This window comes from Tyto alba, unplaced genomic scaffold, assembly GCF_018691265.1.
Source record: "Tyto alba isolate M040663 unplaced genomic scaffold, T.alba_DEE_v4.0 Super-Scaffold_7, whole genome shotgun sequence".
NCBI lineage: Eukaryota > Metazoa > Chordata > Aves > Strigiformes > Tytonidae > Tyto > Tyto alba.
This window is the reverse complement of record NW_024881328.1, coordinates 5,052,654-5,070,153: the sequence shown is the minus strand read 5'-3', so window position 1 is coordinate 5,070,153 and position 17,500 is coordinate 5,052,654. Positions and strand designations below refer to the sequence as shown.

At 39.4% G+C, this 17,500-nt stretch overlaps 1 protein-coding gene across 7 annotated transcripts in view; it reads right to left on the bottom strand.

Moving 5' to 3' along the window:
• GTDC1 (glycosyltransferase like domain containing 1) overlaps positions 1–17,500 on the bottom strand; it is a 204,598-nt gene that overhangs the window by 34,878 nt on the left and 152,220 nt on the right. For all 7 annotated transcript variants that reach the window (XM_042808522.1, XM_042808525.1, XM_042808528.1 and 4 more), the window contains exon 7: positions 1,827–1,936. In XM_042808522.1, coding sequence (XP_042664456.1) covers positions 1,827–1,936 — 110 coding nt within the window. The remainder of the gene's footprint in view (positions 1–1,826; positions 1,937–17,500) is intronic.

The window sequence follows — 17,500 nt, the reverse complement described above, 5'->3', positions numbered from 1 at the left end:
GTTGGGACACTTGCCAGCCTTAACTCCTCCACTGCTAACAAAGCCCGAACAAGAGCCAGCCATGGAGCTACCCACTCCCTTCCCCAGGGGAGGAATTGCCCTCTGAAGCACGCTTTTCCAAAGCCCTAAGTCACACCTCTTGATTCTTTTAAAGCCTAAACCCAAGCTCTAGCGCCACTGAAAATTGGAGATTTCTTAACTTCCTACTGGATATTTGCTGTGTACTTCTAATCCGTGACTACTGGCTTTTCAAACAAATGAATGAATACTGAATTATGAAATACATTATGCACTTTTACCCATGACTGTAAATGTGGCTTCTGTTAATACTGAAGGAGTATGGTCCCATAATTGGAGGGAGCAGAAACACAGTGTCAACAATTTATTTAAAAAAAAAAAAAAATCTGCAAAAAATCTCTTAAATAGATTTTCAGTGAAGTATATGCAACAGGTTTTATTGGTACTTGTTAGCAATGACCTGCATATGTCATTTGTATGAATATGGCCCTATCAAATGCATGGTGATGAGACACATTTCACTACGTTGCCCTTTATATAGACTCTATTTATACACGGGGATGAATGAATTGACAAGACAAGAGGTGCGGCATATAGATTTGATATACTGGCATAAATTTAGGATGATCTACATTATTCATAAGCACTGAAGCCACAAATGAGATATGTAACAACATCCAAAATGAGTGTCAATAGAATCTGTTCCCACAGTGCACCATCGTATATTCCTATCTGTCACAGATTCCTTAGAAATTTCTCCTTCTAAGAAATCTGGTGTGCTCAGTCTGGAAAGCAACATTGCCTTGGGATCTGTGACGAGGCTTGCCTGGAAGAACTGGCTTTCAGAAAACTGTCTAAAAAGAAGTGGACAGAAAACATGAAAAATTTCCTGCTACTAAATCATTACCTCATTTTTCAGTCCAGCTGTGCCACAGTTGGGGACCCTAAAGTTATTTGGATCAGATCAATTCTTGGTGTCTTAAAAACTCCAAAATCAAAACTAAAACATTTGAAGTATCACCAGTTCAGTAGGCAACAAATACGACAGAACTGACAAATAAACTAAACCCAAATCTATTTTTACAAATTGAAGAGATGGAGGGATGCAAGTTTGGAAAACATGTATGAGCTAAAACATTGGATACTTTGAGTTTCACTTGTTAATGTACTTTTTTAAAAGGCTTAATTTACTACACGTGCACCCAGTATAGGAAATGATTATTCTCTTTATTGCCACAATATTTCAGGCACAAAAATACGTGTATTCAGAATAAAACCTATTTCTTTTTTAGATGGGTGAAACCGTTTACAGAGTAGCGGTTGTCAGAAGCCAAGAAGCAGGAGTGTGCAGAAGAGTGGTACAAAAATATTAAAGATTAATGACCACCTTCATGCCAGATATAAACCAGAAGCTCTCCACAGAAGCCCTTAACCTCACATTTGAAAGGGAACTAAGCGTTTTCACCTGCTAAAATCTGAGTTTGGATTTCAGATGAGTGACCCTGACTTGAAAGATTTTGTTTCCTATCTGAACCATCCAATCACTCATATCTATCTCTCCATTTAAATAAATATAGAAGTGTTATTGAAACACAAGTAATAAATAAGGTCTTCTATGGCCAAGTAAAATAAAAAATGCTTGTCTTTAGTAATTTTCATTTTACAACATATCAATACTATTTAGTTTTACAACTATGAAGATTTTAAACATGTTCTTTTCACAAATATAAGAAATATGTACACGAAAGCTACTTATGGAAATAATAAATTTTATGGCAACTACAGTAAAGAAAAAAAATGAAAGGTACCTGGAATTTCAGTGAAAGCCTCTCCAAGGACGGACACACGAAAAGGTAGATCTTTCTCTTGCAGTTTCAGCAGGACTTTAAAGAAAGTTTCAGGATCTTTATCATGTTCCCTTGAAACAAACAAAACTTATCTCAGCATCATTTATGTTTACTTGTGGAATTGAGTTTTTTTTGTTTATCAGAACAGTATTTCTCTTAAATTGTACTTCTGGGGACGAAACACCTTCAGCAAAATTTCCCTCCTTGCTTACACTGCATGGTTAAACGTTTTCCTCAAACGAGCACTCAGGATCAAAACTCAGGTTTCAACAGATTCTTATTGCTCTTCCCTGTCTTCATATGATGCCTTTACTCTTCAAATTACCAACTTTGAAAGTGAGAAGGACTGAGTAAATATCTCACCTAGCACAAGGCAAAATCATATTAAAAAAAAGGTAGGATAGGAAAAAAATGTCGTCTTTTTTTTTCTCAGTCCTGTCAAAAATGATGTATACAAGCTCCACTACAATTTATCCCCTTTTTTAGGAGGAACAGGTTAATAAAAAACTTTTGCTAAAACCATAGGATTTCTTAAACTGGAATTTTATGAATCCACGCTATACTCATGAAAAACTTTCAAACCATCCAGTGCTTTAGGGAAAGAAGAAAGGAATAAACTAGCATGAGGCCTTTTCTACCTTTAGACTTTTAAGGAGTTAACTGGAAGTTAAAACAGAAAATAAGAAACCTGTACTTATTTATAATTTCAGCTGAAGATAATATTAAATGTTTGCACGGGTATGACACTCAATGCCTTGAAACACAAAGTTGGCTATCTAAAAAGAAAATAAAAAGTCAATTTGCTAATCTATCTTCTTTCTTAGCACAGAATGAAAGGTTCAAAAGATACCACAGATGATCTGAATTTCCCAAATTTGGTAAGTTACATTAAAAACGAGATGAGATAATTCCCCCACTCTAAGGTGAATATTTTATCTTGCCTTTAATTATTCTGCTTTAAATTATTGTATTTCAGACAGATGTGCACCATATGTCTTTAAAATATTTTGGTTTTATTTATTATTTAGAAAATTCCACTGTTTTCCTTCCTGTATTAAGGGAAAATCTATAGCTCAGCTGTCCTGGTGTCTTTCTTCACAGACTAATTTTGTAGAATGAATCTGTAGGTTTGTCAGACTGCTATATGAAAGATTAATAATTATATCATTCAGGAAATCTGAAGCCAAATGACATCTGCAGCTCTACATGTGTTAATTTCTCATTCAGTCAATATTTTTGGTTTAGGGAATTAAAACAAATTAATCTTATCATTAATGTGACTTCCCTAGGCTGAGAAATCTTCAGGAATTGTGGAGTTCTCAAAATTAGTTGCGTTTTCTTAAAATAAAGCCAGACAATAATTACTTTAAGAAGTCCTCCATCTTCCAGATTTGTTTTGTTCCCAATAATAAGGAGGAATGCAACTGCATAAGCTTCATAATTTGTTTCACATCTGTGAACCAGGAGTTTTCACGGTGGTTCCAGTAACCGAAGTGGATACGAGCACTGGCTCAGAGAGAGAATTTCTTCCAGTCGTGAAGATCCCAGAACTGCCTACTAGTTTGCTTGCATCCTCACGCTTTAAATAGCCACCTGTTTCTGGTAGGTAAATTATGTGCAGAAATGTGTTGCCAGTATTTTAATTCCCTCCAAGTGCCCAGCTGAAAGAGCCGAAACGGGATTACAATCGAGGATTCAGACTTGGCTGGAAGGGAACATCGCTATCGGAAATGTGCAAGTTTGCAAAGAAAATAGCTTTGATGCTGGGAGTCAGTGGAATTCATTATAACGGTTCCCGTTAGCCTCAGTTTCCCCTAGGCAGGGTTTTGTGGGTGCTTCGTAAGTGATCCTGATGAGCCCAGCCTGAACCTGATGCTGAGCTCCACCCGAGGTGGACCGAAACATCCCCGTCACACAGAGCAGGCAGCCTCGACAGACAGAGCCACGACGCTTACAGGGATCTTTCCAAGCTCTTCACAGCCCCGCTATCGGCTTCGCAGTCACAAAAAGTCCTTCCAGCAAAGGATATGATTTCCCTCTCCCTTTCCAGAAGAGACCAGGGGTCCCAGAGGCAGCCAAAAGTGGAGGATGCTGTTGGAGCCACATTGTCAAGGAGCTGGCAGGAGAATACGGAGCCTTACAGCTCGTCGAAGCCACATAAGCTGCACATATTTAGGAAAACTGATAGGAATTGGAAGTTGCAGCTTTGTTTAATAGGTGGGGAAGAACAGAAGGAAAATTTGGCACCCAGAAGGAATGCTGAAAGGGGAAACGTTTCCTCTGCACTGGAGTCTCTCATGGGTTTTCTGCTGTAGGTGATCCTCCTTCCATATCCCCTTTTAAAATATTTTGCTTTTATCTGATACTCACAGATCTTAATAACACGTTTTGTGAATCTTGTAGCTGCTCTATCTGGGAGGTCATCTCACTCGATTTGTCAGTTCCTGTGACTTTTCCACACCACAAACGTTTGGTTTTCAGTTAAGACCTACAGAGAGCTTCCAGCACATGCACCTACAGATTACAACATATTGTGATTCTTGAAAGTTAGTAAAGGTATAGCTGCTCCTGGGAGAAAGCAGCAAATAGTACAAGACCACCTCTTTACCGCATCAAAAAGGAGAGAGCTCTGTTTCTTGGCTGACATGGAGAAAATCATATACAATCCAGTCTGCCTTACTCAGCAACAACTGCTAAACACACCAGATTGTCATAGCAGTGATCGTGGAAAAAGATGAACACAATATGGAATGTCTGTTCTGTAAAGATCTGCTCAAAATGACGTGCACTTTTGGCTGCATCTGTTGCATTTTTGAGCTTTATTAAACAGTATTAATTATATATACTCCACTTCCTTAAGAAGAATTATAAAACTGTATAAAAGTCTTACATTAAAATGCAAACTTCTCTTTTAAGATATTATGTTTGGAGAAAAATTGATTCAGTGTGATTCTAGGGTCTGCCTTTGTTGTTTAGTTTAGGTATTTGAAATGCTCTCGTGTTTTTACTTGATTTGATATGCATCTGGTAAAGGAAAAATAAGAACTGGGCATGGTATGAAGATGCTCTAAATTTCATCGTAAGAACATGAAAACATCAGAATAACCAAACTCCAGCTGTAAATGCCACAAAACAGACACAGGCAACATACCTATACTGAGATTTGAGTGCACTGCCATTGGAGACATTTAATCTCCATGTTTAGATACTGCACACTAAATTTTTTTTACCCAGGATTTTTTTATTTCTGAGTCTAAAACACGTTTTAAGACAGACACTTGAAGTCTCTCTTAAGGACTGGCTGAGATTTAGTGGTCTGGTTATGGAAATGTGGCCCAAGGTTCAGCCTGGTTTAGTGACTTCCCTTTGTAATCTGAAATAAAACTTTCAAGATTGTCCTTGAAATGGGGACTGGGAGGGTGGTGGTATCAGAAGCACCAGTATTGAGCCTCCATTATCTCTGCCTTAGATTTTCTGTTTATAAAATGGGTGTGACAGTATTATTTTTTCACCACAGAAGGATGCTGTCAGGATTAATTGATGACTTGACATCCCTCTTTCCAGCCCAAAATGATTAAAAAAAGCAACTTCATAGCACTACGATGATGCTCCTCTATACAGTCAATGGCAACAGTGTTCAAAACACCCTTCTGCTATTCGGAGATTTTGTGAATTCAGCCTGAGCCCTTGAGCCTTAGCTATTGCTGGAACTGGAGGGAGAGTGCATGGAGACCAGCTAAACTGGAGTTATTCCCTGGGGCTGCAGGACACCCATATCCCTGACCAGTGCTGGAAAATATATTTTAAAGAAAAATAAAAGAAATAGCAGAATTTGGCAGGATTCAGTGCATATTCATCTCTTGAATTTGAGTGAAATTCAGTAAGACATACATATGGTCTTCTATGACTTAAGTTTAATTTTTTAAGTATATGTAAACTTATCTACATGGTGATAATCACAGTTATTTTGGATTTGGAGGAAGACACATCTAGCTATGCAGTTAGAAAGTAGAAGAGTTGTGGAAAAAGAGACAGGACTTTCTCAAGGGGGCAAAATAAATGCAGTCTATTTAAAAAGAAATATATTAAAACCTATGGTTTATGCAAGTTAATTGGTAACACAAAAGTGTTAAACCAAGGGAAAAAGTCTTAATGTTTGAGAAAATACTGTGTAAAGAGTATGTAATGCTTGTGATAGTAACAGCCCTGTCGTGCCATTTCTCAAGGTGCTACCTGTTCTGAAAGGGTTACAAATAAGCTCAGCTAAAAGCAATATTAAAAGGGTTGATCTTAATCTTCTTAGGACATTTAGCACGGGAGATTTTCAGTGGTAGAGAAATCCCAAATTGTGAGGGCACGCAGTACTATTTCACTTTTTACAGTGCCTTAAATCCAAGCAATCCAAACTGGGTGCATCTCTTTCTGCCTCCCTATTTTGTAAAATCACCTGCATGTCAGGTGGGCCAAGGTGGGAAATGGCAATGCTAAAACAGGTACAAAATGTTCAGAAGTTAAAGTAGCATTTTTATTATTTTTAAAAATTTCTTTAGGATATACAGCAAGAGCAAAAAGACAGATTTCTGCATACCTGCAACTATTGCTAGAAGATGGCTGACAAAATAGACCACTGATGAATCACTCATTATTTATGAAGCTGGGCAGCAGTCGTGGAGACAGAGGACAGGTGAGCCAAGAGGCACCCAGGGAGGAGAGAAAGGGCCAGGGGACATCAGCCAGGGAAAAGCATGGCCATGGCAGGGCACAGGGGAGGTGTCAGGGGCAGGGATGGGGCTGGGGAAGTCCGTGAGCCCAGAATCAGTAATTAAAAGTGAAGGAAATGAAGTTTCAGAGGCACGGCCCTTGGAAGTGGATGACAGTGGTGCTATAGTTTTGGGGAAGTGAAATAGTGAGGAGCAAGCTTGGCAGCAAACAGGGCAGATGAGATGGGCAAAGCAACGTAAAGGGGCAGAGAAGCACAGGAAAAGAAAAAAGAAATAATTAAAAAATACAGATATTCAAGTTGAAAACTAAAAAAAAAAAAATGATGGCATATCCAAACCCAGGGGGGGAAAAGATAAATATAGGGTAAGCAGAAGTGAAAAAGGCATAGACTTGGGAAAAATGAAAGAATACAGAAAAATCAGACTTAGAGATAGAGAGAAGCTGCAGAGAGCATTTAAGAGCGCTATCAGTGGTAGAGAAAAGGTCAGAAAAAAAGCTGGTAAAGATATAAACTGGGAAGCCAAAACAAAACTGCATGGTAATTAAAGGAAGAGAAACAAAGAGGAAGAAAGTAAAGAGAGCAAAGGCACACGGCGATGTTAGCAGGGAAGCACAGTGCACTGAGGATGGAGAACAAAAGCTCCATGGAGGAAAAGGTACAAAATCTGACAAATCCCTTGTAGAAGTTAACATTTTTGAAAGACCGGAGGTGAAGAGAAGCATGGGCAGTCAGAGCCCGGAGCTGGAAGGTGCCTTCATCCCAGCAACGTTCTTCGTTTGGGTGATAACAGCAGGAACTTGAGGTTCTTTACTGTTTTGACTGATATGGTACAGACTTGGGGAGGGTGATGAAGGATGCCACAGGCTGATAAGATGACTCAGATGACATCAGCCTCCTGTTGACCCTCTATCTGTCCAGGGCATCCTCAAGAAGCAAAGAGCAGCACATCAATAAATGGGGTGGTCTTTGCATGCACACTGCTGAACTCAAAATGGGGCTCCATTTCACGTCAAACCTAACCTAAACAACAATTATCAGGGATTTTTTCCACCATATTATACTATTTACTGCATCACACTTTGATATTTTACATTAAATCTTGAGCTCAGCAAAACCTGAATACAGGTTTATTATCATCTAATAATGTTATAAAGTATCAGTATAGTCACAAAAAATAAGCCTGGCTTTCAAAACAGAGAATTGCAGGGTTCTGGTCTTTTCCTGACACAATACGGCTCTGCCCAGGTTTCCCCATCTGTAAGATACAGTCCTACAGGAGCTTTCCTTAACAGAAATGTGGTGAGGATCAGAGTCAGTAAATACTTCAGGAGTATGAGTATTCTTCTTCAAGTGAGAATCGTGTTACAAGCCTATTCAATACACCAAATGAAATAGATTCTAGTAATTATTTCCACAGAGGACAGAGGACCTTCTTAAATAAAATTAATATACATTTTCTATTGTAAGATTGGGAAAAAAAAAAAAAAAAGGAGACAAAAAAAATTAAAATTCTAAAACTCTAATACTAAAATTCTGGTAACCATGTTCATGATAACTGCAAATGAGGAAATATTACCGTTGGGAAGGAGCTATTAGAAAAGAAACAGGGGAAGAAGAAATAACTGTGAAAATCTAAACATGAAGGAAAAGTTAATTGCTTTTCATCTATTCATTTTATCACAGTATTTTTCCATCTTTTTACGTTTTCAATATGAGGTAGGGGTAGACTGTAACTATGTAGTTAAGTCCACTGAATTTTCTTTTTCAGCTGATATGCTTCCAAAATGTCTTTGCTGTAATTGTGCCTCTAAACATTGTCTGACATCATCAGCATCAAAAGTTACCGCAATATCTAATACCCCCTCAGTTAACAGAAAATGGAGTCAAGTAGAAAAAAATGTTTTTGCATGAGTGTCACTGAAAAAAAGGACCCTGCAGAACTAATTTTAGCTAGGAGGTCCTACAAGCAAAAAAAGGTCCTGATCCTTGCCTGCGCTTGCAAAACACCTCTGTAAGCCAAGGAATTAAAAAATGGCACTAGAGAGGCAAAAAGCAGCCAAACAGTACTGGCAAATACAGTGTTTTATTTTCTATTATAGCCCATGACGTATTTACAGTGAGGAGTGTGTATTTTACCTTCTGATTTTTTCAAATTGCTGGCCTGAGAAAAATGGGAAGCATTTTGCTTTACACTGGAAAAGCATTTTCTCCTATCTTGTATGATCTAGAAGAGATTCATAAAAAAGGAACCTTGGGAGTTTATTGTTTAGATTCTTCTTCTTCTCCCCTCGCAATTCATGAAGAAAAACTCAAAATAAAATATTGCGCATTCTCTAACCAAAGAAACTTCCGGATCAGCATCAGTCATTGAGCCTTCTGCTTATTTCCTAAAAAGAGATTAACCTTTGAAAACAAAGACTGGCGTTTGGTCTCAGTTACCTTGGTGTAAAAATCAATGCACTTTTATTCAGATGCCTGTTCGTTTCTTTTACTCCAACTTAGAGAATCTAGCTTTTCACAAGTATAGGATTCAGATAAAAACAATTTCACTCAAATTTGTGACACAGCCCAATAACTGCTACGGACTACCCCCAAATAGTTTCTTTAAAAATAATATTAAAATTAACTTCCTTTTGTGTTCCAAAGGTAACATAACAAACGGTTTCCTGCTGTTGTGAGGCAAGATAAAATAATCTGAGTGACCCTGACAGTCCTGATAACCATACACAATATAACCTATTGTAACTCAACATACTATAAAAAAGACATGTCATGATAATAATAGATGGGTATGAATATGATAAAAGTGGATAAAAATCTACTCAGGTGTTTTTTTTTTGGAAGAACAGAAGAAAAATAAAACATAAGTTACTACATCAAAACTACATTACTGCATTTTTGCCTGGGAATGACAATCCCACCATTAACAAGACTCTCTGTGATTTCCATGGTGGGCTCACATCACCAAACTACAACTACTTAATACCCCACCAGATATGCTGCCTGGAGCAAAAAATAAGTCCTGGTCCTTACTGAGTAATACCCCAAGAGGAACTAGTTCAGATACCTGACATAACTCATCCTTTTTGGATTTGTGAAACTGTCATCTCCAAGGAGGAAGCTCCTAAGCAGGAACTTCCACGGCACCAAGACCAAGGCTTGAAACTCATTATTCAACAAGATTACATAACTACACATCTCATCACTTTCAGAACGAGGAATCAACTCATTTCACTGAGTCATTTTTTGCAAACACAATGGTGAAAAAGCAGAGATGAGACAACAAAATGAGGAGAAAAAAGGGTGAAAAGATGGAGAAAAGGGAAGCAGGTGAGGAGAAGAAGGGAATGGGAGGAGAGAGTCAAACAGTTACAGGGTGACAAGAAGAAGAAACTAATTAAAAAGAGCTTTGAATGAAGAAACATACCCCCACCCACCCCCTTCCCCCCCGTTACTGGTGAAAATAAGGAAGAATATTGCATAATGTGCTTGGGAAATATTTGATGTCTCTTGCATGGTACTTGTATACTTTGGTCAGGGGTGCTGTGAATTACAAAGGGGGGCAGGTGGCACCATCTTCTAAGTTTGCCCAGGATTTATTACAAAACCCCTTCTGTCCTTGTTTATGATGCTTCCCAAGACTGAGGCTATCTTGGACTACAATGTTCTAGAAAAAATCTGGCAAAAGTTTTCCAGAACATCCAAAGAACAGTATTTAAAAAAAAAAAAACAACACTACCCAGTCACATTGCAAACTGTATCTTGCATATATTACATTTCCAATAAGGCTCTAGTTAAAACATTTGAACCTCTTTTTGTTTTAGGGCAAGAACTGACTATTTGGATGCATTTGATTTTTGAGTCAAAGATATGCTTTTTGTTGCATGTGTTGGAAGTCTTCCTAAAAATGCAGCCAAGCTTTTGAAAAATTTCTTTTTGTGCCTGGTCACTGACTGAACAGTCTTGGGCACACCCAAAGATGAGCAAGACAGTCCTGCTGCCACAGGTCCAGGCTTCTAAGACTCAGGCAGGATCTAACATCTGACATATCTTATCTTCCCTTTCAGTGATTCCTCTTCTGGATTTAGAATAAAATTACTGGATTTTGCAGAATAAAGAACTGCTTTATATGCATTGAAAATAAGGAACAATGAGAAAATAGAGGATTTAGTTAAGAAAATAAAGCAGTGTAAGAGATGGGTTGAAGAGGCAGAAAGCAGTAATGGTAATGTGTGCTTTTCTAGTTTGACTAAAACTCTTAGGTGTTGGCCAGAAAAAAGCAAAGGGGTCAAATAAGATCTGATCAATATGATCATCTATGCAAGAACAGCATGGCAAAGAAATAGCAAACTGAGCGAAGAAGTAAAGGAGATGGGTAAAAGATATAACACAAGGCCAGTTCATATGGAGAAAATGTGAAATCAGTGTGAGACCAAGAGGACAACACAGTCAGGTTGGACAACGGGGCTTAGGAGACAACAGGGACCAATGGGTTGGAGAAGTTCCCTTGCACTGGCGGGGAGTGAAATGATAGACAGAGAAAGGTTGAGAAACTAGAGATGACTGAGATGCAAATTCACTGCACAATGAGAACATATATGAGGAGACGCCTAAGGAACTGAGCACAGCAAAGACAGGAGGACAAGGTGTGGAAGAGAATGGCCAAGACCAGCTTGGGTGAATGGAGCAGAAAATGACTGCTTTGAGAGCAATAGGTGGAAGAGTGAAAGCCCCCTTCCTTCAGAGCCTTGAGAGGACTCCTTAGTCCCCCCAGTTCCCATGTGTTTCTGCTCCAAGACTTGGGTTTCACAGTTGTACCAGAGGAGAAAGACACCATAAAATGAGTTTGCCATCACGGAAAAAGGGAGAGCCAAGCTTACTGGAGCTTTTATGGCAAACTCTGATACATCTGTTCCAAACTTAAATAATCTTCAAATGTCCAGGTGATGCAGGTGTAGTCTTACGTTAACTTACAATCCATTTTCCAACCATAGTTGAAGCCTTTATTGTAACAGGCTTCAGAGGACGGCACTAAAGTGGCTGCTCTATGTCTGGATAGCGCAGAAGGAATGAAGAAGGAAGGTTTCTGCACGTGTTATCTTAAGCAGAATCTTGATGTTATTTAACTTTTTTCTTGTATTTAAGAAAACAGGTACATGACAATGCAAAACCATCCCATGGAGCAGAAAACCACCCACAGGTGGTTGAATTTTGCTTTTGTTACAAGCAACAGTGCTCTTACAATCTCATAGTATGATTTACTACCTGAGCCCCAGGTAACCTTGACTTTACATCAGTGGAAAAGGACTTTACACCAAATTATTCTGAACACAACGAGAAGCAGAATCGGGCCACAGAGTTTAAATATAGAAAATAAAGTAGAGTGCTTAGTAGAAGGGAAAGAACTAAGTGTATCTGGGGAAGCAGTGAGTGAAAAAAAACAAGTTTTATTTTAATATGATTCTTTTTCAACCTATTATGTTCTCCAGTATCAGCATGAAGTCTGCTAAAAGTTAGTAAATAAAGGCTTTCAGGAGAGCTTTATTAAATCACTTATGACTTATCAAGTTAAAACTCCCACTCAGATATCTTAATAAAACTTTCAGAGAACATATTTAATTTTCCTGGAAATCAGAAGCCAATTACTAACTACAGGAGTCACTGTCGGCTACAACACTGATCAGCTTTCTGTAAATAGCATATTTACCAACAACTTGAATTAGTTCTCTAAAGTTTCGGTTTCTGAAGGTCAAATAACTATGTAACGGCTTAATAAAGAAGCAAAGAAGTACCTCTAAATATCTCCAAGCTCTGATGGGCTTATATTCTGCTCCTTAGGTGAGGTATTAGCAAAGCTTATTTATTTTCATTTTCAAGGCTTTTATTTGCTCATTCCCTTGTGGTAAAGCTGATTTCCATGATGATTCCCTTCTTAATTTTAATACCCTTTTTACTCATCATATAGACATAAGAATTTTCCATAAAATAATGAAACCCTTCCAAAGGAAATGAAGACAACTAGGGGAGGAAAGTAAACTACAGCTTACTTTTTTTTTCCCCCCAATTAATTGATCCAGTGTCATATGAATATATGAAAGATTTTTTTAAATGAAAGGAAAATAAGGTTAATTAACATAAAACCCCTCACTCCTTGAGATGTTGAATTTTGTATTTTATCCATGCTGCCTTAAGTGCCTTGATTTCCCAGTAATGACCTAGTTCTCCTAATGAGTAACATTAACCCCTGGCTGTAGCTGTCCAGGACTTAATTGTCAACTGAAGCTGAAATAGGAGAGTTTGCCGATCAGCAGGTATGTGGTATATTAACTCATGTCATTTCAGACCCTAATAAATAAATCTGTTGCTAAGGCAACAGGAACATCAGCTGTATCACTTTTTTCTTCCTTCCCCCCCCCCCCCCCCCCCCCCCCCCTTTTTAAAGGAAACTGCCTTTCACACCGAGCTTTTAAAAAAGGAAATTAACTACATGTAACCATAATTAGAAGAAACATCGTTTCTCATCTCAGAAACATATCTACATTAATGAAAAAAGGCATTCATAAAGAGGACTGCTTTCTACTCTGACCGGGGTAACTGAAATTATTTCCCTCAACTGAGGGAATGCAATTTGAAGTATACATCTGAGTCAGAAGAGATCACAAAATATTTCAGGTCTTTGTATTTCTGAGACAGTTCCCCTCTCCTTTAGTACACTGCTGATGCCAACTGAGCAAACTGCTTCAACGATTAATCAGGAGCCCAGGAAATTGAAAACATAGGAGAAAAAATATCACTCAAACCCAAACACCTTCACTACCCTCTGTGAATCTTTCAATATGACTGGCAGCCACGCAACCTTTTTGGAAAGCTAAAAAGTACCCCATTTCCAGCTCATCAGATTTACCAGATAATGTAAATTTAAGTACCTGATTTAAATGTAGATGCCACTGCTCCTCCCTGCCCCATGGAGGCAGCTACCTGATTCTTGCATTCCTGCCATTGCTATAAACAGCAAACTACTCAAAATTCTGCCTGGCTTTTTAGTTGAAGAATGTAACACAAAGCATCTTTTTAGCCATTATCAAGATTAGAGATGCTTTCTCCTCTGCATCATCACTCTCTTATACCTCTTTGAGAAAACGTAAGAAAGACGGAAAAAATTATGCTGAGCTGTCCACTATGGCAGGAGAACTTTCACAACCAAGAGGTCTTCATTACATGCTGAACATTTCTACAAGCTCTTAAAAACAGTGATCAAGGAACAGAACACTGGCAGGGTTCAATACCCCAAATCCCCGGCCATGGGAAGAAATTTCAAGGTTATTTCACTGAATGAACAACCAAAGTACAGATACTTCCAAATTGTCCCTCCAGTTAACATTTAAATCTGAACTTCTCAGACTATTTAATTAACTTTCTTATCTACTACTTATAAAAAACTAGTATCTGCCCTCAAACTTAACTCCAGCTCGTGTGAAAGCGAAGTCAGACTACGTCCTTATCACTTCAGGTGTTCAAAAAGTGAAGGTGTCAGCTTCTACTTAATCAGATGTCTCTCTGTGCACTTCCATGGCACTGGTTCATTCACCACGTGTCACCTGTATCGCACCCCCAGTGAATACCCGTTTCTTTGGGAGTATTAGGTAAATTTTCTTAGACACTGCTAAAAAGATTCCATTCTGAAACTGTTATTTTACATCCTATGAGCTTTTTATCGTATCTGGCACCTTTTAGTTAAAGCTGTATAAACACTTGCGTTTTAAGCCTTTGTTTTCAGTTTCTCTTATCTCTCCACCACGTTCACCTTTTCGGATTAAATTTGCCAGAACCAGTTGCTTTTCAAAGACGAGGTTTCCCTGCAGGAGCTCACTCCTCATTCAGCACAGATCTAGAGCCAAACCCTCCACTTCTTCCCTGAGCGAAGGGGCAGAACAGACCCAGTCAGCCACGATTTCCCTGAAATGGGGGATCCGCTTTCCTTTGACAACACACAACCTCTGCCCCCCTCACGTGGCACTGCACGAGTGGCCACCCAGCAGGCAAGGGTAGGACCACAGCCTTTTCTTCTTTGTGCTATCTACAGGCTGTTTACAAAGTTGAGGATCCCTGTTGAGGCTAACAGTATTCGTGGGTGCTCAAAGGTGTTTTCTAGGTGAAGCACCGACTCTTTCATCTTTTGCCTCTCTTGCCATATTGGCGTCTTGATGGGATAAACTCTGGTCCAAAATATTTGAGAGCATGAGGAAAACATGACTTGGGTATAGATCCACTGTGTTCTCAAATGTCACTGTATTAAATAGTTTTGAACTCTGAATTCAAATGCAAACAATAACTACACAAATTCTGTATTGCACTGCCAAGATGAAGAGGAACAAGGCGTTACTATTAAAAAAAAATGCCTTTGCAGGCTCCCCTCCCTCGCAGCTTGCAGAAGCTCTCTGCTGAAGAGCTGCCCCATCACAGGCAGCACAACTCTGACTGCCCTATCTGGGACAAGCCCTTTCCAAGGACTTGCTCCTGAGCGAAGGGGACCAGTTCCTCGTGGTGGACAGCCACATTAGTACAGCAACGGTGATGACAAAACTGCCTTACCTCCATGGACTCATTTCTTCAGCTCTTTGAGTTTGTGACATGCTACATTAAAAACAGGCAACTGGGCACAGAGCTATCTCCATACACATCGTTTTCCCTTACACCAGAAATCTTCAGACAGTTTTTGCAATCTAGATTTTTTTTTTTTTTTCTTCTGAATTTCCTCGTCATGACTTCCACCACTGTTCCTCCCGCTCCTGTATCTCCTGCCCCATATCCTTCCCCACACTCTTGTCACACGCTGGTACATACAACACAAGATAACAGGCTTATCTGATCCTCCACGTGAATTGATAGCAGCTGTTTGCATGTGTGTGTAAATTCTCGCTGATTCTCTGTGTGATCTTTTATCACACCCGTACAATTAGGGGAAGAAGAATTGATTTCTGACAACTTTCTGTTATCAAGTCTTTAACTGCTGAGATGATACAGTGCACATAGGGAAAAAAGAAAAAAACATAAGTCTCGGGTGAATGCCCTGAGTTAAAAGAAGCACTGCAAGTCTTCTCCATGAAAGACAGAAGAGGCTCCAATATTATAATAAAATTACATGTGTGTCACCTGGATGACGTGACTGTGTTTGGGGGCACAGCAGGTTTGCAGCTTTGCACATCCACGTCAAGCTCGCATGCAAGAAGAGCCAAGGAACATGCTGGTGTGCCCCAAGTACAGCAAAAATAGCTCTGACAGGTGTCTGTGACCTCGTTGGGGGACACTGAGAGGGAATAATGTACATTTATAAATGCTGGTGGGTTAGTTTTTGGGAAGGGAGGAAGACTGTGCCACTCCAGTCAATGCCATCTCAATATACTCATGATTCACCAAATGGGTATTTTAGCACCTTGCAATGAAAACCTGTGGGACAGCACAAAGCTCTGATCAAATCTAGGAACTTATCCATTGATCAGTGGAATTTTGCTCTCTGTTTCTAGCAAAGCCCATCTGCACACAGAGAAGAGTAATTCCTTGCCACAGCCCTTGCAAGAAAGCAGCTCGGAAACCCATCGCAGCCTTTTATCCAGATCCTTGGTCATAAGTCATTTCTATTAGCAGCGCTCTGCTATAGATGTTTATAACAAAACATTAAAGACTTGGTGAGAAAGGAGAAAACAAATTACTCTGCAGAGAACCTAGCAACTCTGCTAAAATACTGTCAGTTATTTATCTGCTGTCGGCAGAGGTTGCACACTGTAATCCTCGACAGGCTTGGATTTGGGGGGGATGGAGAGAAGGGGCAGGGATTGCATCAAAGGGCCTGTTCTCATGCAAAGACATTTTAACACCGATTTAAAGCGAGAACGTGTCTGCGAGAGAACAGCACTTTGGATTTTGATGTGTTTCCAAGCGGGCAGGGCCTACGTTGGGTTGACTTCGAGGGAGAAGTGTTGGGGCTAACGCTGTATTTTAGGGCGCTGGCGGTCCCCGTGAAGCACTAACACCATAAGGTCAACATCACTTTGTTTTGAGAGGTTTTCTGTAACAATAGCACGATTTCAGAAAGATTTTTTTTTTTTTTTTATGGTTTAGCCGAAGGGTTTTTTTGTTAGGTGAAGGGGAACACAGGAACATTAAAAAAAAAAAATCTTCCTTTTTTTTTTTTTTTTTTTTTTTTTTTTTTTTTTTTTTCCCCAAAATGAAAACCACATGTAAATCATCAGGGTAGACAATGGTCGTTAAGTATTATTGTATAGGACAATATCTGCGAGTGCTTCGTGCTGGAATACAAGCAGGATACCACTGCCAATGTTTTACACACAAAAACCCCCTCGCACATTACAACACTTGGCTAAAATTAGTCCGCTTCTCGAAGAGGCTTGCGCTAGGCCTAAGAAGGGGATGCTTTTAACTGCTGATGCCTGAATAAGGCACGCGATATGTTCATCTCTAATAAGGCGACGAGTGCTTATTTTTGGCTACGCTGCACGGCGAAGGGGCTGCCTCCAGCCCCTTGCTTTCACCTGGGCCACCCGGGCGACGGGACGAGGATGCTGGGATGTTCGGCAAATGCTAAATCCAGCGTCTTAATTTTCTAATTCATATTCACCAATTAAAAATAAACCGTATTTTTTATGAGTGAATTTACATAAATCAGTTGCTAAAGCATCCTAACACTAAAGGGTAGGAGTTCAGCCCAGAAGCTTTGCATGCAGCATCCTCAGACGAAGGCAGGCGCTTTCGATTTCCATCGAGAGCCTTGCTGCGCTGGAACTCTAATGGGCTTAGAACAGTAAATTTTGAAGAAACTGATTGCTGCCCCCGTAGCTAGTAAATGCCTGCCTGGACCCAGTGGCATTTGAAAAAAGTGTTTTATCATAAAATT